Source organism: Chiloscyllium punctatum, chromosome 40, assembly GCF_047496795.1.
Source record: "Chiloscyllium punctatum isolate Juve2018m chromosome 40, sChiPun1.3, whole genome shotgun sequence".
Taxonomy (NCBI): Eukaryota; Metazoa; Chordata; class Chondrichthyes; order Orectolobiformes; family Hemiscylliidae; genus Chiloscyllium; species Chiloscyllium punctatum.
The window spans coordinates 50,379,428-50,404,293 of record NC_092778.1 but is presented as its reverse complement, the minus strand read 5'-3'; the positions used below and the strand labels follow the sequence as shown (position 1 = coordinate 50,404,293).

Here is a 24,866-nt window from a genome sequence, read left to right as displayed (position 1 = left end):
TTGAGCATAAGATTTAAGACTGGATAATCTGTATCTAACTGTGGCCAGTCTTTAATTTTAGCATGGATTTTGTGCTTGCCATTTTAATTCTTTGAAATAATCTAAATTTTGGAGAGGAACAGATTAAAAAGCAATATACACATATGGATGCATCCCTTTGTAGGAACAAAGTGGTTGACCAGTGTGCCTAAGATTTGTAAATTGAATGCAATGGTGATGGTCAATTGAGTTTGAACAAACAAGGGGTGGCTTCTTTCTGCAGCTTCCTCCACAGCCTTTGCATGTGTGTATAGGCTTCTTATAGCCAGGAGAATGTTTGCCATGGATCTGAAGGTGTGCAGTACAGTCAGTATCCCAACAGTCCACAGCAGACATCAACTTGCTTAGAATAATGTAGACTCCTTCACAACTATCTTAAATCCACCCGAGGTCATACAATAATCAGCCTGAGAACCTGTGAATCTTATCAGGTTAGGTATTATAATTGAGATTGGCAGCTAAGGTTCAGATTCAAACCTTGTCTCTGTAGGAGGCTGCCTTCTGATTTTGCCTTTCTGATATATACAATTGTTTGTGCACTAAAATCAATTGCTTAATGTTTCCTACAGTTGTACTGGCTGACCAGTGAGCTGACTGTAATTCCAATTACAGGCTATTGACCTCCGCTGTAATAATGTAGAAAACATGGCAGCATATTTGCACACAGCAAGGTCCTACAAATACTCATAAGATTAAAAAACCAGATAATCCTGATTTAAGTTAATGTTGATTTTTAAGATTAAATCCTGAGCAAGACGCCAGAGGAAACTGCCCTGTTCTTTTTGAAAAAAAACACTTTCCATCTATCTAACAGCACAGATGTAATGCCACATCCAAAAAAAACAAGAGAGCTGCCAGTGCAGCATTCTCTCAGTACTGTACTGGAAATACCTGCCCAGATTTTGCACACTCGTCTATAGTTGAAGGATTTGGAGAAGAGGGCACTGACTGTTAAACCACAAACTTGCTGCTCACACGAGGCTTAGTGCATCTGTTATCCATGCAATTAAAAACTGTTTCCCTTCCTGATGGTTATTTTCTTTTAGTGTCTTATGTTTAAGCTGGGCAGCAAGAGCAAAAGTTGAGAACTCCCACCAGTGCCACCAAACTTGTTGAGGTGGTTTCGCAGGAAGGAGTGTTGGGTGTAGTATGGCCATGAAATCAGCAATTCATCATCTACTGAATAGAACAGACTTGTGTAAAATTTCTCTTCTTTGTGCCAATTTCTATGGCTTTGAGCTATGTTGCTGGTCAATGGGTGAAGGAACATTAGCATTTAGTCAATTTGTATTACTCAATTAATCTCTTATAGTCACATGCAGTTTGTGGCTACAGAGATGTCAGATTTACCACAAAGTAGGAAATCAGCCCTACTCTTGTTACACCAAACACAAGGAACATTTCAAACCTGCTGTAGCAAATTTCATTTAACCTTTTCCTACCTCCCAGAGACTTGAGTCAGAATCTTCTTCCCCTGAAGGTGGAGATATTTTCTAATTGATCTATTCAGAGATGTTATTATGTAATTTTGTAGCAGGACTTGAACCCAGGCTTCTTGCCCCAAAGGTAGAGACACTACCACTATGCCACAACAGCCCTCACAAGAGGTGGGGAATATTTTCTAATCAACGTGTTCAGTGATATAATAACACACTTTTGGAGCAGCTTAGACTTGAATCCATGCCTGCTGGCTCAAACATAGCGACACTATAACTGCACTATAGCGGCACAGTGGCTCAGTGGTTAGCACTGCTGCCTCACAGCACCAGGGTCCCAATTTCGATTCCAGCCTTGGGCAACTGACTGTGTGGAATTTGCACATTCTCCCCACGTCTGTATGGGCTTCCTCTGGGTTCCTCTCAAAGATGTGCAGGTCAGGTGAATTGGCCATGCTAAATTGTCCATAGTGTTGGGTGCATTAGTCAGAGGGAAATGGGAGTGGGTGGGTTACTCTTCGGAGGGTTGGTGTGGACTTGTTGGGCTGAAGGGCCTGTTTCCAAACCGTAGGGAATCTAATCTCACCAAAACAGCTCTCTTTCTGAACGTGGAGAGCTTGGAGGTGGGAAGAGCATTTATTTGGGCATGGTGTGGGGGTGCACCCAATGCCTGCTGCCTTCCCATCTCCACCAGAATTAGGTTTTGGGTGGAAGGGCTCCGGGTTGATCTTCCTATCCCGTGTCAACTGAGACGCTTAAATGGCCAATTAAGGAACATCGAAAGGCCTCAGCCCAACACTGCAGGGTCAAACGCAACTGCAGGAATGCCTGTTGCCATACAGCATTTCCGATAGATGCTACTTCACGGGCTGATTGTCATCTCGGTCTGAGTTTGAGGTAAAGGTGGGGTCATTGCTCAAAGTCAAGAATAATGTAGACTCCTTCATAGCTATTTTAAATCCACCCGAGGTCATACAATAATCAGCCTGAGAACCTGCAGAATCTTGTCAGTTTAGGTATTATAATTGAGATTGGCAGCTAAGGTTCAGATTCAAACCTTGTCTCTGTAGGAGGCTACCTTCTGATTTTGCCTTTCTGATATATACAATTGTTTGTGCACTAAAATCAATTGCTTAATGTTCCCTACAGTAGCACTGGCTGACCAGTGAGCTGACAGTAATTCCAATCACAGGCTATTAACCTCTGCTGTAATAATGTAGAAAACATGGCAGCATATTTGCACACAGCAAATCAGTCTCCTGGCATGAATGCTGAGCAAAGCAAAGGTTATTTGGTGACTAACTGCTGTGTGTGGGATCCCACTGTTCAGTGCCACGTTTCCTGAATTACAGCAGTGATTCCATGATGAAGATGTAACACCAGCATGATGTTTACATTACGGGACTAGTAATCCAGAGGCCTGGAGTAATGATTTGGAGATATGAGTTCAAATCCCACCACAGCTGCTGAGGTATTTAAATTGAATAAATCTGGAATTCAAAAGCCATTTCATTAATGTTGACCTCGTAACCTTTTCAAACAAAAAGCTACCTGGCTCATTCCATTAGAGAAGAGTATTTGTTGTCCTTACCTGACCTAGTCTACAATGACTTAGCAACATTGTTGACGACGAAAAGCCAGCAAAGTTACTCAGTTGTCAAGAAGGCAGCTCACCACAACCATTTCAAAGCCATCGAGGAGTGGGAAATAAATCTTGGTTTTGCCAACAACACTCACATCAAGTGAATGTTTTTTTTAAAAAAGCTCACTTGGCAACTTTGGGAAATCCTGAAGTTGTAAAGGTGTTATAGTAATGGAAGTCTTTCCAACTTTACTGACACTTACATATTGATGTTTCACATTGGGGAGGGCTTGAGATAACCACCCAGTCCCAGGAACACTGGCTGATTTCCAGCCATCCTTGATCAAGTATGTCAAGGTCAGCCGCATACTTTATCAGCGTTTCGGGCAAAAGCCCGTCATCAGGATTTAAAGGTAGAGAGCCTGAAGGGTGGAGACATAAGCTAGAGGAGGGTGGGGCTGGGGAGAAAGTAACATAGAGTACAATAGGTGAGTGGGGGAGGGGATGAAGGTGATAGGTCAAGGAGGAGGGTGGAGTGGATAGGTGGAAAAGAAGATAGGCAGGTAGGACAAGTCACGGGGACAATGCTGAGCTGGAAGTTTGGAACTAGGGTGAGGTGGGGGGAAGGGGAAATGAGGAAACTGTTGAAGTCCACATTGATGCCCTGGGGTTGAAGTGTTCCGAGGTGGAAGATGAGGCGTTCTTCCTCCAGGTGTCTGGTAGTGAGGGAGCGGCGGTGAAGGAGGCCCAGGACCTCCATGTCCTCGGCAGAGTGGGAGGGGGAGTTGAAATGTTGGGCCACAGGGCGGTATGGTTGATTGGTGCAGGTGTCCCGGAGATGTTCCCTAAAGCGCTCTGCTAGGAGGCGTCCAGTCTCCCCAATGTAGAGGAGACCGCATCGGGAGCAACGGATACAATAAATGATATTGGTGGATGTGCAGGTAAAACTTTGATGGATGTGGAAGGCTCCTTTAGGGCTTTGGATGGAGGTGAGGGAGGAGGTGTGGGCACAGGTTTTGCAATTCCTGTGGTGGCAGGGGAAGGTGCCAGGATGGGAGGGTGGGTTGTAGGGTGCGTGGACCTGACCAGGTAGTCAAGGAGGAAACGGTCTTTGTGGAAGGTGGAAAAGGGTGGGGAAGGAAATATATCCCTGGTAGTGGGGTCTGTTTGGAGGTGGTGGAAATGTCAGCGGGTGATTTGGTTTATGCAAAGGTTGGTAGGGTGAGTGGATGATTTGGTTTATGCAAAGGTTGGCGGATGATTTGGTTTATGTGAAGTTTGGCGGATGATTTGGTTTCCCCATCACCAGGGATATATTTCCCTCCCCACCTCTTTCCGCCTTCCGCAAAGACCCTTCCCTCTGTGACTACCTGGTCAGGTCCATGCGCCCCTACGACCCACCATCCCATCCTGGCACCTTCCCCTGCCACCGCAGGAATTGCAAAACCTGCGCCCACACCTCCTCCATCCAAGGCCCTAAAGGTGCCTTCCACATTCATCAAGGTTTTACCTGCACATCCACCAATATCATTTATTGTATCCGTTGCTCCCGATGCGGTCTCCTCTACATTGGGGAGACTGGACGCCTCCTAGCAGAGCGCTTTAGGGAACATCTCCAGGACACCAGCAGCAATCAACCACACCGCCCTGTGGCCCAACATTTCACTCTGCTGAGGACATGGAGGTCCTGGGCCTCCTTCACCGCTGTTCCTTTACCACCAGACGTCTGGAGGAAGAATGCCTCATCTTCTGCCTCGGAACACTTCAACCCCAGGGCATCAATGTGGACTTCAACAGTTTCCTCATTTCCCCTCCCCCCACCTCACCCTAGTTCCAAACTTCCAGCTCAGCACTGTCCCCATGACTTGTCCTACCTGCCTATCTTCTTTTCCACCTATCCACTCCACCCTCCTCCTTGACCTATCACCTTCATCCCCTCCCCCACTCACGTATTGTACTCTATGATACTTTCTTCCCACCCCCACCCTCCTCTAGCTTATCTCTCCACCCCTCAGGCTCTCTGCCTTTATTCCTGATGAAGGGCTTTTGCCTGAAACGTCGATTTTACTGCTCCTCGGATGCTGCCTGAGCTGCTGTGCTCTTCCAGCACCACTAATCCAGAATCTGGTTTCCAGCATCTGCAGTCATTGTTTTTACCCTGCATACTTTATCAACCCTCCCTGGTTAAAGTGAGGTTCCTCAGGAGAGCCTAGGAACTGGTATTGGGAACTTTATCGTTCAGCGACTCTGTTACACACCAGATAAACATGTATAGCTCCTAAGGAGCCAAAATCTGAGATTAAACAATTACATGGGGAGTAATTTTAACTAAACATGCTGGCTGGAATCCCCTAGGATTGGGTGGAACACTACATCTTGTCCAACTTCCCTCTCCAGCATGAAATGGGGTAGCGTGTGAAACTAGCATTGCACTGAGTTAGATTAAAATTGCTCCTATAGTGTTCATCAACAATGTTTTGTTTGTGGAAATGAAGTTTCAGCCATGATCATAGTGAATGGTGGAGCAGGCTCAAGGGGCTGAATGAATGGCCTTTTCTTGTTCCTATTTCTCCTGGTCTTAATCATCTTCCTTTACTATAAATGGAGTACGTTTGAATCTTCCTATACCAACCTATGTTTATGTAGCACCTGAAGTGTGATAAAACATCCAAAGGCACTTCACAGAGGCTTTATAAAGCAAACTGGATCATGTGAGATACTAGTTAGATGACCAAAACCTTGGTTAAAGAGATATCTTATAAGGTAGGACTTAAAGGAGGAAGTTGAGATAGAGGAATCTGAGGCCAGAACTCCCTACTTCCTGTTCCTGACAGCTGAAGCACGGCTAAAATTGTAGAGCAATTAAAAGGGGGATGCTTAAGAGGCCAGAATTAAAGAGCCGCAGATATCTCAAAGGGTTATAGGGCTTGAGGAGGTTAGAGACTTGGAAAGAAATGAGGTCATGGAAGGATTTGAAAATAAAGATGAGAATTTTAATATCAAAAGTTTGTATTACTGAGAGCCAATGAAAAATCAGCAAGCAGTGATTGTCATTAAAGCTTAAATGTCTTTTTGTTGTCTTCCAGGGATCTTTCATACAATGGCATTAACTCGATAGATGAAAACCTTTTGGACAATCTGACTTCCCTGGAGAAGTTGTAAGTGATTCACTTATTGATGTATTTGTCATGTACTGTTAATAATAAAATAAGTTATAGTTTTGCTCAGTCAAACAGTTTAAAATTTCACATGATCCACAAAACTGTTGTAGCTGCACCCAGAATTCTTTGGGTTCAGTATAAAGGTCACAGTGCATGTATCCTACAATAATCAGAATGGGCCTATTCACCTATTGACTTTGGCTCAGATACAGCTCAATATAATGTTCTCACAAGACAAATATTTTACTCTTATCATAGGGCAAAACAAACACGACAGACCCAAGTCTTAGAACATTCAGAAATAGGCCTTTCCTAAGATCTAATTAACAAAAACATTCCTTATATGCTTTGGTTACCTCTGTTTTGTCTCCTGGCTAACCTCCCATCTTCCTTCATCCATTTACTTGAGCTCATTCCAATTCTTGCCCATGCCCTAACTTTACCTTTGCATTTGCTGACCTACACTGGTTCCTGGTGCCCCAGTGTCAGAGAGTTGGAGAGTTTTTACAGTATGGAAAAAGGCCCTTTGGCCCATCATGTCTGTGCTGGTCATCAAACATCTATCAATTCCATCCCCATTTTCCAGCACTTTGCCAGTAACCTTGAATTACCATGGAGTTTCAAAGGCTCATTTAAATATTTATTAAATGTCTCAGTGGTTCTTGCCTTGACCACCCTGTTAGGGTGGGAGTTCCAAATATTTATCACCCTCTGGGTGAATATATTTTTCCTTAAATCCCCTCCAAATCTTTTGCTCCTTAACTTCAAACTGTGCCCCTAGTTATTGACTCTTCTATTAAGGTGAAAAGTTTCTCACTATCTACATCCTTATGTCTCAAATTTAAAATTCAAGTTCTTGTGTTCAAATCCCTGTGTGACCTCACTTTTCATCACCCCCTATCCCCAAGAAATCTTGTCCCCTTTCTTTAGACCTACAATCCTTCAATAATTTTGGGTTCCTCCAATACTCAGCTGTACTTTGTTGAGTTCCTTCACTTCAATTAACTATAAGCTCCAAATATCCTACTGTAAGGCTCTCCACCTATCCTGCCACCTTTTAAGTACTCCTTAAAACCTACCAATTTGACTAGGGTTTCCAGACCTATTGTTTCGTTATGTGTCTTGGTGCCATTTTGCTCCCTAGTTCTTCTCCCTGTGAAGTATCTTGGGTAAAGTTCCATTATGTCAAAGGTGCTGTCAGTATGTAGGTTATTGTTCTTTTCTGGGACAGCCACCTCCTTCCTTTGTAGTGTTTCCATGGATGGAGGCAGAGTGTGAGGGCAGGAATTTGAGGGTATTTTCTCCTCCTTCTGCAGCCACAATATCAGCAGAAAGTCTGCCTCTATTGCAAAGCCCTCGCTATTTCTAAACAGACGATTAACAATTAGAAATTTGTAACTCCAACTTCATTTCTGACCAGCATCCTACACTCGAAGCCTGAGGGATCGTTTGAATAGCCCGTCGTGCACATAACTGCATCACTTGTCTGTGTCAATGCGTTGAGTATTCATGCAATTCAAAGAAGGCAGATTTAGCCTGGGAATAATGGATTTACTTTATCATAAAGTACATGAAGGAACAAAATGCAGTTTCCATACTGAAAAATAAGTATCTTCTACACTTCATAACAAAAGTACAACTTAACTGATGAAACTTCACAAACCTCTAGTTGCTCCTGTGCTAATTCATCCTCTACTCCTGTTAGACTGCTCAGGTTTATATGGGTTGGCCAGATTTTCAGCTCCAAACAGGGTTGAGGGGGCTGGTTGTACTGGGTCGGCAAGCTGAAACATTGAAGATTCTGATTGCAAAAAGAAATGTCCTCTCCCATTCTGGCCCTGTGGGCCTTGCAAATCAGAAAGGCCTTAGATTACAACCCTATGTACATCTCATCCAAGGCCACTAGTGTAAGTTATATAAGAAATTTGAATCCTTATTTCCCAGCACCCCCTTGAGATCTTATGTGGTTCATTAAGATCCCCTTTTAACCTCCAAAAGTCCATTGGAATAGACACAATCTGGTCAACCTTTCCTCAGAAGGCAACATCTCCATCTCAGGACTCAACCTTGTGAACCTTCTCTGAATGGCTTCCAATGCAAATATATTCTTAAGTAAGTAATTCTAAGTATTGAGAGGTCATTGTGATAAAAGGGAATGGAATGTGTTCATGGTTGCTGCCTGTAGGGAAGGAAAAGCACAGCAGTTCAGGCAGCATCCGAGGAGCAGTAAAATTGACGTTTTGAGCAAAAGCCCTTCACCAGGAATACAGGCAGAGTGCCTGAAGGGTGGAGAGATAAATGAGAGGAGGGTAGGGGTGGGGAGAAAATAGCATAGAGTACAATAGGTTAGTGGGGGAGGGAATGAAGGTGATAGGTCAGGGAGGAGGGTGGAGTGGATAGGTGGAAAAGAAGATAGGCAGGTAGGACAAGTCATGGGAACAGTGCTGAGCTGGAAGTTTGGGACTGGGGTGAGGTGGGGGAAGGGGAAATGAGGAAACTGTTGAAGTCCACATTGATGCCCTGGGTTGAAGTGTTCCGAGGCGGAAGATGAGGCGTTCTTCCTCCCCTTCCCCCACCTCACCCCAGTCCCAAATTTCCAGCTCAGCACTGTCCCCATGACTTGTCCAACCTGCCTATCTTCTTTTCCGCATATCCACTCCACCCTCCTCCCTGACCTATCACCTTCATTCCCTCCCCCACTAACCTATTGTACTCTATGCTATTTTCTCCCCACCCCCACCCTCCTCTCATTTATATCTCCACCTGTACAGGCACTCTGTCTGTATTCCTGATGAAGGGTTTTCGCCCGAAACTTCGATTTTCCTGCTCCTCGGATGCTGCCTGAAATGCTGTGCTTTTCCAGCACCACTCATCCAGAATCTGGTTTCCAGCGTCTGCAGTCATTGTTTTTACCTACCTGACTGTAGGGAAGGTCTGTCCACATGTCATCAAACATGGAAGGCCTCAGTTGGATCTCACCCATTGAAAAATGAAAATATCGGTTTGGAATTCATGGTCAGTGGTGAAGAAAGGTCACCTCTTGCCACTGGTGATATACATGCCATGGTTTTCCTCTTTTCCGATAACAATTTAATCTTGTGCCATGCCAAGGGCATGACTTTGCATGCAATGGCTATGCAGCCAACCACAATAAGTTATTCATGCACAGCAAAGCAGGAAGTTAGAAGTGCTTAAAATTCTTCACTTCTAACTTAAATTTTCAGGTGGTGAAATTAATAGATAACTGTTGATGAACAGCAATATAGGGGACCTTCTCATCTGTTTATCATTATAAGCATGTCCTACAGATGACTGTTGATCCAATAACAACAACTTCTGGATTTCCGCATTACATTTTGCATGTGAACATTCCCTAGCTTGCAGTCAGCTTGTGGAGTAATGAAGACAAACACAGACAATTTTACCATCACAATCGCAGCAAAATCCAAACCAAATGTTCACTGTCCAGTTGATCAAGGTCCAAAAATGAGTAAATACAGTTGATGTTAGTAACTTAGAATGTGTGTAAACACATCATTTGAAATGCTTGCCTCTTTAGGGACCATTTTCCAATTGTTTAAAAACTTCAAATGGTTAAACAAGTGCTTTCAAAGCCAAACCTCTCAGTCAGTCGTTGCATCAACATGGAGTAAAGCATACAAGATTACACATGATGAAGGCCTCTTAATTTATCAGTTCAAATAATTATAGCGTCAATCTATTCTACTTAAGTGTTGAGGTAAATGTTATGTTTAACATTGCATAAATAGAATAGAGAGAATTCCTTTCAACCAGTAGTAGATCCAGCATTACAGACATTTGTTATTAGCATTAATAGAAGTCCACATCAATTGGAAAAAGTAGATTAAATCTTTGCTGTAAGTTAATGCATTGTATTTTCTGTTTGCTCCCCAGGTATCTTCAGGGCAATAATATTAGTATTCTTTTCAAAGAAATCTTCGCTGGTAGAAGATGTTTATCAGATATGTAAGTTTTCAGGAAATTTTCCTCATACCTCTGAAAAACATCATACCCTTTGGACACTATATAACTCATCCAGGGCTGGGACATGGTGAAATCTGTCAATTTATTTGGGCAGTAAAAAAAATGACAACTTTTGTAATCTTTCTTTCTAATTGGATTTCATTACTCAAATTAATGTATCAAGTCCAAGGTTCCTGATGACCAGATAGTGAGAAACCCCATTATAGGGCAACTTTCTAGGATGGTAGCAGAAAGAAGAATATGCCACAAGGAGTCTTTTAGCTACTTCTCAAAATCAGCTGTCACTTCTGAGAGTTTTCACTGAATGATGGCAGGCAATGAATACAGCCACCCATACTTAGGGGGCAGAATCAGTTGATAGGTTAATGAGATTGGCATCATCTGATGTATGTTGTGCCATTATATTTTTGGCAGTGCCACGAGTGCATTGTCTTTCCAGTGTTACCAAAAGCAACTGAAGGTTTTGTTTTAAGATAAAGGGGGCAGCCTTGCCTGATCACAGATTAAATTAAATATGGGCCACTTCTATTTGCAGTTTTATCCAGTCATGTTGACGATTACCTTACCCTCTTCCCACTTAGGGTTACCAACTCCGTTTGGATATCTTCTTGGAAGACATGGCATTTAGCAGTGGCCTTCACTTCTGGCCACTTCCCCTGTTGGTGCTCCAGTGCATCAGCTGCCATTGTTCCTCTGGGTGGTGAATTTTGTAGATGTACACATTGTGGATACAGAAGTAGGTTCAGATTATGAAAGTGATATGTTGCTACAGAAAGCAAAGACATTACATGCAGTTTAGATTCAACTATTATCAACAGTATTCAGATATTGTTCCTGGAAGTGTGCGCAGTACAGAACAAACTATTTTTGCATGATAAATGCTTGGAGCCATGTGATATGAGGAATTATTTCAAGCCAAAATTCTAATTATTTCAAATCTTTCCTTGCAGAGACATAAGCAACAATCAGATATCTACTTTAGAAGATGGAATATTTGCAGATTTATTTAATTTAACTAAAATGTAAGTTTTCTGCAATTCCCTATAGCAGCACTGATGATCTAACTATGTACAACAATGAATTTGACACATATGTTTAAAGTAAGTAAAATGGGAGGAGCAGCTCAAACAAATAACCTTCAAACATTGTGGAAAGTCCTGTTTGAATCACTAATTTTTTGGAGAAAGTGAGCTGTGTTGCTGGGTAACTGGCCTGATTTTACATCATGTTAAACTTGGCTCATACCCTACCATCAGCATCTGCAAAAGTCCTTTCCCGCCAGCACTCACTCCTTCCCACAAGCCTTGGTTGTCATAAATAAGACACAAAAGTTAAAATAGATCACTGTTGTGTCATACTACATCTTGGGGTAAGAATGTCTGATCGTCTCTATGGAAACGCATCAAACATTGATCAACACAGCAACTCCTCTTCGCCCCATGGGAGGCAAAAAAAGAGAACTTGACAGGATGTGAGGCAAGAGACAATCATATGAGGAAAAATAATCACTAAGTCAAGACTCAATCTGGAAGCTGGGAAATAAAAACCATGAGTTGTTACTCCTTTAAACTGTATGGCCAATCTAATTTTCATCGAGATAGTTTTCTACGTAAGTACTAATGTGGAGTATCCTAAATATTATTGAACTAGTTTGTTATATCCCATTTTGGGCAAAGTTTACTGCCTGGCATGGAACATTTCCAGATTCTGAAGAATCCTAATAGAATGGGTGCAGCTTGATCCAAATCTGCAGTATTCTGAACAGAGTTTTCACCAAAACAACATGTCTGACATTCCCTGACATGGGTTCACTTCCCACCAGTATTGGACATAAGTCAGTCATCACAGATTGTTGCCCTCCTTTATCTCTTTGCAATGTCAAACATAAATGTAATTTTGTGTGGCCAGAGAAGCAGTTAGAGTTTGATATTGAAGTTAACAATCCATTGAATAGCTTCAGCAAATGGGATGCCCCCAAGGAATGAATGTTTCTGGGCTGAAATTCAGAGTCTTGGCGATGGCCACACTCCTAATTTCAGGAGATCATCCCATTCTATGTATGGAGAATGTGGTCACATTTTCCCAGGCCCATCCTCAAGCAATTGAGTCCAGATTCTTTGCAGAAAGTAGAAATTCAAAAGACTTCGTCACTTGGCTCCTTACCCAGATTGCAGTTAATGACGTTTGCAATCACCTAAGAGGAGTGTCATTGAGACGTGGTGCTGTCATCAGTTTGTAGAGTCTGGTGTGTGTTCCAGTAAGGGCTCCAGGACTTTAAGACTTCAAAAAAAAACAGATCTATGTCAATGGGAGTGCTTTGCGAACTGTCAGCCACTGGCGTCCTTTGTGAATGCTGTTTTCCGTGTGGACAGCAGGGGTTAAATGTATGTTAGTACAGGAGATCAACCAAGCATGTTGGTTTCCACATCCCAAAAATAATCCTGAAGGGCTCCAGGTCCCTGTTTCCCTGAGCAGTAAAAATCCCTACACAATAGATAGATTGCAGTGAAGTTGCAAGATGGTAATAGGAGAGTAAGGAATCAGCAGCTTGCTGTTGATATAGTAAATGTGTCATTTGTATTTACGGTGGGGAGCATTCTTTGATGCCAAAATAAACAGCATCAGCATCAGTATCCTAAGGGAAAAAACACACCTCTAATCTGCTGCTTCAGGAAGCTGATATTAAGATCCTATTTTTGGGAGGCTGGTGAAGGATTTGCCAATGATGCTAGTGAACTGTTCCCAGTAATAACAGTTCTTGGTAATGCCATCAAGTCTCAGTGAATGCAAGCTTCCCGTTTCCACTTTCTGCAGAGAATCTGGACTCAATTGCTTGAGGATGGGCCTGGGAAACTGTGACCACATGCTCCACATACACAATGGGATGATCACCTGAAATTAGGAGTGTGGCCATCGCCAAGACTCTGACTTTCAGCCCAGAAACATTCATTCCTTGGGGGCGTCCCAATTGTTGAAGCTATTCAATGGATTGTTAACTTCAATATCAAACTCTAACTGCTTCTCTGGCCACATAAAATTACATTTATGTTTGACATCGCAAAGAGATAAAGGACGGCAACAATCTGTAATGACAGAATTTTAGATCCAAAGATATTACACAGAATGCCTCAACTGTGCAGCATGAAGCAGACCATTCAGTCCAGCTACTCCATGCTAGTGTTATACATCACGTGAACCTCTGCCAACCCTTCTTTATTTAATCCTATTATTTTTATATATAGCAACCCAACACAAACATGGAGGTGTTTTGACGTATATTGAGGATAACGGATGGCTTAGCTCATTTAGCTGAATGTCAGGTTTATAATGCAGAGTGAAACCATCAGTGTGGGTTCCATTCCTGCACCAGCTGAGATTGCTGTAAAGGACTCTCCTTCTCAACCTCGCCTCTTGCCTGAAGATGGTGAGCCTCAGCTCTTTGGTGAGAGAGTGGAATTAAGGCAACTTTACTTTTGTTGGGAAATTAAATATATTTCCCAACATATTACATTTCAACAGTAATGTTATTTCAGTACCTACCTCTGTAACACAACTACTGGTATGTATTACTTTCATACGTTGTATTATATGTTGAATAAATTGTTGTGAATATTTCATAGTACTTAAGGTGTGAATCGGTCATGAGTTTATGGACTCAAAGAACTCGTTAATGGATTGCCTTTAGTTCTTTTGCTTTTTACAAGTCAAGTCAGCCAATAACACTAATTCTTACTGTTCTGGTATTTCAGAAACTTGAGTTTTAATGAGTTTGTCTGTGACTGTAACCTTTCCTGGTTACCAACCTGGATGAATGAGGAGGAAGCAAATGGTGTGATCATCGTGGATAGTGAGTTCATAAAGTGTGCCAAACCTTCAAAGCTGAAAGACGTGTCTGTGTTAAATGTTAATTTTTCAAGCCTACTCTACGGTAAGTAGCAGTCACTTTATCAACACGTTGAAGTCCATCAATTATAATCTTATGATTTCGCTCAAAAAACATTGAACTCCATCAAGAAGGGCAACAAGCATAGAGTAAGCAAGAACATAAATTGCTGGAGAAACTCAGCAGGTCTGACAGCATCTGAGAAAACAGAGTTAACTTTCTGACTGTTCATCGGAAGTTCTCCATTTCACTGCCACTGGCTGCCTGATTGGGACGATTTTGTTACCTGATTGGCCAATTCCTGACTGACAGACAAACAGCTTCTACTCCATCTCTTCTACTTTCAGAACTGATAAACCAAAATTAATCAAAGACCGTGGGAAAAAAATGCAATTTTTTAAAGCATCCTGTTTTGTTTTTGTCTGGCTGTTGGACACCCCTGTTTCCTGGAGACTCCAGATCATGGATTGGAGGGTTGGCAACACTTCATCAGTTACTGGATTAGTGGTGCTGGAAGAGCACAGCAGTTCAGGCAGCATCCAACGAGCAGCGAAATCGACGTTTTGGGCAAAAGCCCTTCATCAGGAATAAAGGCAGTGAGCCTGAAGCATGGAGAGATAAGCTAGAGGAGGGTGGGGGTGGGGAGAGAGTAGCATAGAGTACAATGGGTGAGTGGGGGAGGAGATGAAGGTGATAGGTCAAGGAGGAGAGGGTGGAGTGGATAGGTGGAAAAGAAGATAGGCAGGTCGGACAAGTCAAGGAGACAGTAACTGAGCTGAAAGTTTGAAACTAGGATGAGGTGGGGGAAGGGGAAATGAGGAAGCTGTTGAAGTCCACATTGATGCCCCGGGGTTGAAGTGTTCCGAGGCGGAAGATGAGGCGTTCTTCCTCCAGGCGTCTGGTGGTGAGGGAGCGGCGGTGAAGGAGGCCCAGGACCTCCATGTCCTCGGCAGAATGGGAGGGGGAGTTGAAATGTTGGGCCACAGGGCGGTTTGGTTGATTGGTGACTGTTTGTCCTGTTCGGGTCCGAACTCTGCTGGTTTAAAGGTGGTCTGGAGTCTGTGTGGGATGAGTTGGTTACGGAGGCATGCACTGAGGAAGCAAATGTGGCTGTGGTACCGAGTTTGTTTCACAACATGGTTGAAGAGCTTCAGGGCAGAGGAAATGACCTGGGAGTTGCAGTGGGAGAGGGACTCCCTGAGATTCTTGTAGACTGAAAGCTGGGGGCTGTTATCAGTTCATGCACTTAACAGGATCCGAAAGAAGACAACAGCAAAGAGACAAAGAGCAGTTAGGATGAAAGCTGGCAGCCTTTAAAACTGTAGCTAAAATTTCTTTTGAGTAACTGTGTTGCTATATAGGCAGATAATAATGGGGTTAACCTGAGGTTGTGAGGGTGATCAAGGAACTGAAGCAGGTTTTGTGTTTTTCCGTTTTTTTTTTACAGAGGATTTGAGCATGATCCTTAAAGTCATTATTTTCATTGGCTGTAGTCTTGTTCATCATTATTAAAAGGGATTGTGCCAAGTGGGCAAAAAAAAACTCAGGCGAGGAGGGATTACTTAAATCTTTGATGTATCTCCACCAATGTTTTAACTATGTAGACAGAGTGTGAGAGATGGCAGAAAAGAGCACTGAAAATTTATACTGTAAATTCAAGCACTTTCATATTAATGCCATTGGAACAGTTTTAAACAATTCTTAAGTTAAACAATCATACAACTGATTAACTCTTGAGATTTGGGAAAATTAGTTTTTCTCTGGTATTTATGATCTCTCACAGCAAACACTCTCGGTTACATACCAGCCATTCATTGTGCATGCCATAAATGTTCAAACAACAGATGCTATGAGACTGCATGTGGAATCAAAGAGGTATGGAATGATACAAAACAGATTGAGTCCACTCAACCCATAATGCTTGCGCTGACTCTTTGAGTTAGTCCCACTTCCACATTCTTTCCTCATATTCTGGCAAATTTCTTCCTTTAAATGTGTGTATCCAACTCCCTTTTGAAAGTGACGACTTCCACCAGTTTTTCAGGCAGTACATTCAAATTGTAACACCTCAGTCTAGAAGACTCTTCCAAAATGCTCACCATGGTTGACCTTCTGCTGCTAGAAACAGTTTTTCCTCTTTTCCTCTACCAAAGCTGTTCATGAGTTTTGAGCATCTCAAACAATTCTCCTCTTCAGCTTACTGCTGCAAGGCAATACAGTACACAAGGAATAGCAGATGTGCAGAGGAACAATGTCATTAGAGTTCCTTTTTTTTATGAAAAACACCCAAGTGGCCAGTAACAAGCACTGCCCTTCTCATCAAAGGGCAATGCTGTGTGATCAAAAACAGTGAAGGGGAGGGTAAGGACTAAATCAAAATAGAGTTGGAGTCATTAGAGTTCCTATCCACAGGTTCCTGAAGGTGATTGGGCAGGTGGATCACATGATCAGAGAGGCCTATATGATACTTGCCTTTATTAGCCCAAGTATAAAATTTCAAGAGCTGGGATGTCATGTTGAAACAATATAAAACACTGGATATGAGGGGAGGCAATGACTTTGTGGTATTATTGTGGGCTTGTTAATCCAGACATTCTGGTAATGTTCTTGGTACATGGGTTTGAATTCTGCTATGGCACACTGTGGAATTTGAATTCAATAAAAAAAATCTGGAATCGAGTGGCTAATGCTGATCATAAACCATTGTTGATTGTTAGAAAAACAATAAATGCTGGCCTCACAAGTGACACCGTCATAGAACATAGAAAAGTACAGGACAGAACAGGCCCTTCAGCCCACAATGTTGTGCTGAGGATAATTCCTAATCTAAAATAAAATAACCTAACCTATGCACCCCTCAATTCAATGCTGTTCATGTGCATGTCCAGCAGTCGCTTAAATGTCCCTAATGACTCTGCTTCCACCACCACCGCTGGCAACACATTCCATGCATTCACAACTCTCTGCGTAAGGAACCTAGCTCTGACGTCTCCTCCATACCTTCCTCTTAATATCTTAAAACTATGACCCCTCATGCCAGTCAATCCTGCCCTGGGGAAAAGTCTTTGGCTATTGACTCTATCCATGCCTCTCATTACCTTGTATACCTCGATCAGGTCACCTCTCTTCCTCCTTCTATCCAGAGAGAAAAGTCCAAGCTTAGTCAACCTCTTTTTGTAAGACAAGCTCTCCAGTCCAGGCAGCATCCTGGTAAACCTTCTTTGCACCTTCTCCAAAGCCTCCGTATTTTTCCTATAATAGGGCGACCAGAACTGGACACAATATTCCAAGTTAGGTCTCACCAGGGTCTTGTAGAGCTGCAGCAAAACTTTGTGGCTCTTAAACTCAATCCCCCTGTTAATGAAAGCCAAAACACCATGTGCTTTCTTAACAACCCCATCCACCTGGATGGCAACTTTAAGGGATCTATGCACTTGAACAACTAGATCCCTCTGTTCCTCTACACTGCCAAGAATCCTGTTTTTAATTCTATATTCAGCGTTCAAGTTCAACCTTCCAAAATTCATCACTTTACCTTTATCCAGGTTGAACTCAATCTGCCATTTCTCAGCCCAGCTCTGTATCCTGTCTACGTCACGCTGCAGCCTGCAATAGCCCTCGATATATCAACGGCACCTCCAACCTTTGTGTCATCTGCAAATTTACTAAACCACCCCTTAACTTCCTCATCCAAGTCATTTATAAAAACTACAAAGAGCAGAGGCCCAAGAACAGAGCCCTGCGGGACCCCACTCACCACTGACCTCCAGACAGAATACCTTCCATCTACAACCACTCTCTGCCTTCTGTCAGCCAACCAATTCTGAATCCAGACAGCCAAATCTCCCTGTATCCCATACCTCCTGACTTTATGAATGAGCCTACCATGGGGAACCCTATCAAATGCATTGCTGAAGTCCATATACATCACATCCACTGCTTGATCTTCGTCGACCTGAATCGTCAGCTCCTCAAAGGACTCAATAAGATTTGTGAGACATGACCTGCCCTTCACAAAGCCATGCTGGCTGCCTTTAATCATACATTGCTTTTCCAAATAGTCATATATCCTATCCCTCAGAATTCCTGATAGGGGTGGGGAGGGAAATATATCCCTGGTGGTGGGGTCTGTTTGGAGGTGGCGGAAATGACGGAGGATGATATGTATCCAGAGGTTGGTGGGGTGGAAGGTGAGGACCAGTGGGGTTCTGTCCTGGTGGCGATTGGAGCGGCAGGGTTCAAGGGCGGAGGTGTGGGAAGTGGAGGAGATGCAGTGGAGAGCATTGTCGACCACGTCGGAGGGGAAATTGCGGTCTTTGAAGAAGGAGGCCATTTGGGCTGTTCGGTAGTGGAATTGGTCCTCCTGGGAGCCGATGCGATGAAGGCGAAGGAATTGGGAATATGGGATGACATTTTTACAGAGGGCAGGGTGGGAGGAAGTGTAATCTAGATAGCTGTGGGAGTCGGTCAGTTTGTAGTAAATGTCTGTGTTGAGTCGGTCTCCCGAGATAGAAATGGAGAGGTCTAGGAAGGGGAGGGAGGAGTCTGAGACAGTCCAGGTAAATTTGAGGTTGGGGTGGAAGGTGTTAGTAAAGTGGATGAACTGTTCAACCACCTTATGGGAGCACGAGGTAGTGCCAATACAATCATCGATGTAGTGGAGGAAAAGGTGGGGGATGGTGCCAGTGTAGCTGCGGAGGATGGACTGTTCTCAGTCCCAACCCCCGAATTGAGCACCACCCTCTTGACCTGCAATCTTCTTCTCGACCTCTCCACCCCCACTCCCTCTCCGGCCTATCACCCTCACTCTCACCTCCTTCCACCTATCGTATTCCCAGCACCCCTCCCCCAAATTCCTCTCCCCCCCCACCTTTTATCTCATGCCGCTTGGCACACCAGCCTCATTCCTGAAGAAGGGCTTATGCCCAAAACGTCGATTCTCCTGCTCCTCGGATGCTGCCTGACCTGCTGAGCTTTTCCAGCACCACACTTTTCTACTCTGGTCTCCAGCATCTGCAGTCCTCACTTTTTCCAGTCAATATCGGGAAAATTGAAGTCACCCTTAACAACAACCCTGCTACATCTGCATTTTTCCAAAATCTGCTCCCCCATGAGTTCTTCAATCTCTCTACTGCTATTAGGGGGTCTGTAGAAAACTCCAATGAGGTGGCTGCTCCCTTGCTGTTCCTAACTTCCACCCATACTGATTCAGTAGAGAAACCTTCCTCAACAAACTTCGTTTTTGCAGCTGTAATGCTCTCTCTGATGAGCAATGCTACACCCCCTCCTTGTTTGCCACCTCCCCCCAACCCCTCTGCCCCCGTCCTTTTAAAATATTGTAAACCATGGAACACCTAGCAACCATTCCTGCCCCTGTGAAACCCACACCTCCATTATGGCCACAACATCATAGTCCCAAGTATTGATCCATGCTGTAAGTTCATCACTCTTATTTCTGATACTCCTTGCATTAAAAGCAGGCACACTTCAACCGATCCCTTTGTTCCATCACATGAATAACCTTCCCAATAGATTCACTACCCCACTTCCCCACACCCCCCCCCTCTGGTTCCCACTCCCTGCCAAACTAGTTTAAACCCTCCCAAACCACATGAACAAATCTCCCACCCAGGACATTTGTGCCCCTCCAGTTCAGGTGCAACCCGTCCTTCATGTTTAGGTCCTACCTTACCAAGAAGGCATCCCAATGGTCTAAGTATCTGAAGCCCTCCCTCCTGCACCAGCTTTGCAGCCACATGTTAAGCTGCGCTCGCTGACTGTTCCTCGCCTCACTGTCTCGTGGCACTGGTAGCAAACCTGAGATCACTACTCTACTTGTTCTGCTCGCCAGCTTCCAATCTAGGTCTCTGTAGTCACTTTTCAGATCCTCAATCCCTTTCTTGGCTATATCATTGGTGCCAATATGTACCACGATTTCTGGCTGCTCACCCTCCCCCTTCAGAATCCTGTAAGCCCGATCGGCAATATTCCAGATCCTGGCAACGGGGAGTCCCGTTCCTGACCACAAAATCTCCTGGCAATCTGTCTAACTATTGAGACCCCTAGCATTAGCGCTTTTCTACTCTGCCCACTTCCCTTCTGAGCCACAGTGCTAGGCTCAGTACTAGAGACCCGACAACTATGGCTTTCCCCTGGTATGCCATCCCCACCAGCAGTATCCAAAACGGTATACTTATTGCTGAGGGGAATGGCCACAGGGGATCTCTGCTCTATCTGTTGGCTCCTTTCCCCCCCATGCCTGTAACCCAGCTGTTGTTATTTTGTGTCCGAGGAGTGACCACCTTCCTGTACATCCTCTCAATTTTTCCCTCAGCATCACAGATGATCCGCAGTTCATCCAGCTCCAACTCCAGTTCCCTAACTCTGCTTTTGAGGAGCTGGAGTTGGGTGCACTTCCCACAGATGTGGTCGGCAGAGACATGTGTCGTGTCTCTCCTCTGCCACATTCTGCAGGATGAACATGCAACTGACCTAATAGCCACACCCCGCTAATCTGAAAGCCCACACAGGATTAAACAAGGAAGAGAAGAAAAAAAAAGAGAAAACCTGAAAACTTACCGATTTTACAGACTCTTAGTAAGTTTAGAGGAGGTGGGTGGGGGGCAGGCCCTATGGTGTAGGTCTCGGGTTTAGATATCACCCCCTTAAAAACTTCCCAGCAGCCCTAGTTTTGCTTTGCCCTCTCTCCTCGCCGCTCTGTTCAAAATGGAGGCCCGACTCTCGAGCTAAGTCCCTTTTTTAAATGGGAAAAGCTGACCTACACGGCAGCCCTCGTTTCTCTTCACCCTCTCTCCTCGTTGCTCTGTTCAAAATGGAGGCCCGACTCTAGAGGTAAGTCCCTTTTTAAGTGGGAAAAGCTGACCTACTCAGCAGCCATTGTTTCTCTCTGCCCTCTTTCCTCGCCACTCTATTCATCCTGTGAATTAACTTTGAAAAAGCCACATCTAGAATACTGTGTACAATTCTGGATCATTATAGATAAGAATAATTGCTTGAGAGGGTCCAGAGGAGATTTTTGTGGTATTGCCTGGGCTGGGAAATTTTAGTTATGATGAAAGACTAGGTTTATTTTCTTTGGAATATAGGGGGCTGAGCAAAGACTAAATTGACATAAAATGATGGAGGATCAAGAGAGTGGCTAGGAAGACTCTTCACCCCTTGTTGAAGAATACAAAATGATGAGGCATAGATATAAGAGATAAGAGGTTTAGGGGACTCTTTTCACTCTGAAGGTGATGACAAACTGGAACACCGAAAGTCAGAGCCAGAAATCCTTTTAACTTTTAAAAAGCACTTGAATACATGTTTGAACTACCAAAACTTACAATGTAATGGATCAAAAGCTGTAAAATGGAATTTAGCTGGAAGACTATTATGTTGGCTGAAAGGGACACAATGGGTCAAATGACTTCTTTTCGTGCTGAAATATCTTTAATTCTAAGGAAGACAACTCCAGCCTCTCAGTAATTGCTGACTGTATTCTATGCATTTAAGGTTTATGTATATTTTGTAATATGTTTTGGTAATATTCACAATGTTGTAGATGAAATACTGGGCTTTACACCAACATTTCTTGTCTTTTTTTCTTAGGGTCTGAGTTTGCAGCCTGTTCACCTGATAGACAATCTCTAGTCAATTTATCCTTGATGTCAAATTGGATCTCCAGCACAGAAAACTGCACAGCATTATGTTTCATTGAGGGTGAGCGATACGCTGCCTTGGACAATGAAAGTCATTGTCTATGCGGTTCTGAACTGGCACCAGATTCAGATTCTATTTGTATAGCAGGAGAAATCGATAGAGAATTTATTCAGGTCTGTGGCTGCACGATTATCGAACAAGCATTTGAAGTTACAGTTGCGAATTTTGCTGATCTACGCACTTTTAGCCTTTTTGAGGCTGCATGCCTGACTGTTAAGACTTTAGTTAACATTAGCACTTTCCAGTGGGACTTTGGAGATCTGTCTCCACCTTTCAACACTACCAGCCAAACGGTGTTCCACAAATATAGTCTCCCAGGAACATACCTGGTCAGTGTTGCGTTCTGTGTAGGCAGCAAGCCTACCTCACTACATGTAGAAATAAATGTCGCCATTCCTCCAGGAAGATTGGAGTTGCATTGTCCTCCTGTTGTGCAGACAAATAAAAGCATTGATGCTGAGATCCAAAACTGGAACACCAACAGTGTTATAGCATCGTGGAGTGTTACAACATCTAATAATGACACAATAAAAGGTGAGTGAAAAAACAAACCTGATTAATAAATTCCCTTTATCCATAATAAATTCTCATTAATAAATTCTCCTTTTGAAGATGTTAACTCTCCCGTGGATATTTTCAAAGGCTGTCATAACTCTTAACCAGATTGTCCTCTTCATATTGACAGTCTAGATAATAATAGTTGTAGTTTGCTTTGAAGATTCATCCCTATTTATTCAAAGCAAGGGAGCATGATCTTAAATTCAGAGAGTGAACATTCAGAAGTGGAGGTATCTTTCTCAAAAAAGATGTAACAGAAATCTTGAACATTTCTTGCTGACACTACCCATCCAGCTTACAAAGGCGCTTGATCGTGGTTTAGGTTAGATTAGATTCCCTACAGTGTGGAAACAGGCCCTTCAGCCCAACCAGTCCATACCGACCCTCTGAAGAGTAACCCACCCAGACCCATTTCCCTCCGATTAAAATAAAAATTCAAGACTGAGTTTTCTGCTGGTCAAGGGTATCAAGAGAAATGGAGCACAGATCAAAGGAGATGGTGTAGCTCAGATGTGGTCTAACATGCTTGAAGGCTGAATAGCCTCCTTATGTTCCTGTGCTTTAGCACGATGTGGGACTGGATTTTCCTCTCCACTCATCCCATCTTCAGTGTCAAAGGGTTGCTAATCTTGTCTTATGCCATAACATCATTATGGTGAAAGTGGAGGAGGTAGGTCACAGGATCTATTGTAACTATGTAAGGACTGAACCCAAATTGGCATCATTTTGCATTTTACTTGAGTCAGCTGCATTAACTCTATTCTTGTCAATTCTGCATTCAGATACCGAAAGGCTCCCTATCTATCTTTCTAATATTTTTATTATCCACAGATGCTCCATTTTGTCCATTAGGTGGATATCAGCGCAATAATCACTGCTACAGGTTGGTTACAAATAGTTCCTCGTGGCAAATGGCTCGTCATTTTTGTCAATCTGACAGCGATGGTGACCTGGCAATTGTAAAGAGTCCAGAAATTCAGAATTTTATAGCAAACATTACAGGATGGTAAGCTTCTTAAAAGTGCTTTAAGGTTGTTGTTAATTGCGATCTCACATTTTGCATCCATCTTCTTTTCAGTAACTCTTTGTATAAGCCTTTAAGCTTGTGCATTCAACTGTACCAAGCCCAAAGGTCTGGAATTCTCTCCCTACATATCTCTGCTTCTCCCTTCATCCTTTAGCATGCTTCACAAAGCCTGTTTCTTTGGCCAGGCTTTTGGTCATCTTTCCAAATATCTCCTCTTGTGACTCAAAATTAGTTTGTTAATCAATCCTGTAAAGTTCCTTGCATTCTAACTACTGTACAGACACAACAGAAAAGCAAGTTATTGCTATTTCCCTGAGGAGAAAGCTAGAACTCCATTTCATCTGCACAGCAAATGATTTAGATTTAATCATGTGTGCTCAAGTACAGTGGAAAGTGTATAAAGTTGCCATTCTCTGGCACCATCTTAGTATATAAAAGACAGGATTAAAAACAGAAGCAGAAATCAAATAAACAGCCAAAAGAAATGTCTAGATTGTCGGTAATGCTTTTAGGGTCAAAGACCCTGCCATTATATGCATGATTTTAAAAAAAATCTCCGATGTATTCAAAAGCCATTGAATATTTTGAGCATCTGCATTCTGTTCCACAACATAAATGATGAGTGCCTCAACTTCCTTACTTAAGTGGGAGAAAGTGGATCCCAGATCCAACCTTCCAACTTGGCACCACCCTCTTGACCTGTCCGTCTTCCTTCTCACCTATCTGCTCTACCCTCCTCTCTGATCTATCACCTTCACTCCCACCTCCACCTATTATTGCATTCTCAGCTTCCTTCCTCCCAGCCCCACACCCCTCCCATTTATCTCTCAGACCCCTTGGCCCACAAGCTTCATTCCTGATGAAGAGCTTATGCTTGAAATGTCGATTCTCCTGCTCCTCGGATGCTGCCTGACCTGGTGTGCCTTTCCAGCACCACACTCTCAACTTCCTTACTTAAGTGCTCAGTGAAACTTTTATTGGCAATGATTTGTCACAGTCAAATGCAAGTATTTGTTGTTATTGTGAGATTCTTGAAGTTTGCAATTCAGCTGATTTTGATGGATTCCCTGTTAAATGTACATTCCACTTTCTAAGCAATGGGCCTTGAGGAAGAGTCAAAATGAAACCAAAGTGTTTTGAGTGTCAAAACATGAAATGAGAAATAAATGTTTTTAATGCATCTAACTTGTAATTAATCATTCAATAGCTGTTGGTCCCAAACATTTATTTTTTTCTGTGTTATATAGCAAGGCACTTAATCATGTCCAGTTGGACCTCGTTTTTATATCAAGTTATCTCAGATCTTTGATACAGAAATAGGCCATTCAGACCAAGTGGCCTGGACAAATTAATACTGTGCATGAGCCTCCATTCACTTTACCTCATTTAACCATATCGGTTCTATTCATTTCTCCCTCAGATAGCTGTCAAGCTCTCCTGTCAATGCATCCAT

General features: G+C 43.1%; 1 protein-coding gene across 1 annotated transcript in view; it reads left to right on the top strand.

Moving 5' to 3' along the window:
- The window catches only part of pkd1a (polycystic kidney disease 1a), a 205,423-nt gene that overhangs the window by 62,933 nt on the left and 117,624 nt on the right, over nt 1-24,866 (top strand). The window contains exons 2-7 of the mRNA XM_072559862.1: nt 6,144-6,215; nt 10,134-10,205; nt 11,174-11,245; nt 13,973-14,151; nt 21,718-22,362; nt 23,218-23,392. Coding sequence (XP_072415963.1) covers nt 6,144-6,215; nt 10,134-10,205; nt 11,174-11,245; nt 13,973-14,151; nt 21,718-22,362; nt 23,218-23,392 — 1,215 coding nt within the window. The remainder of the gene's footprint in view (nt 1-6,143; nt 6,216-10,133; nt 10,206-11,173; nt 11,246-13,972; nt 14,152-21,717; nt 22,363-23,217; nt 23,393-24,866) is intronic.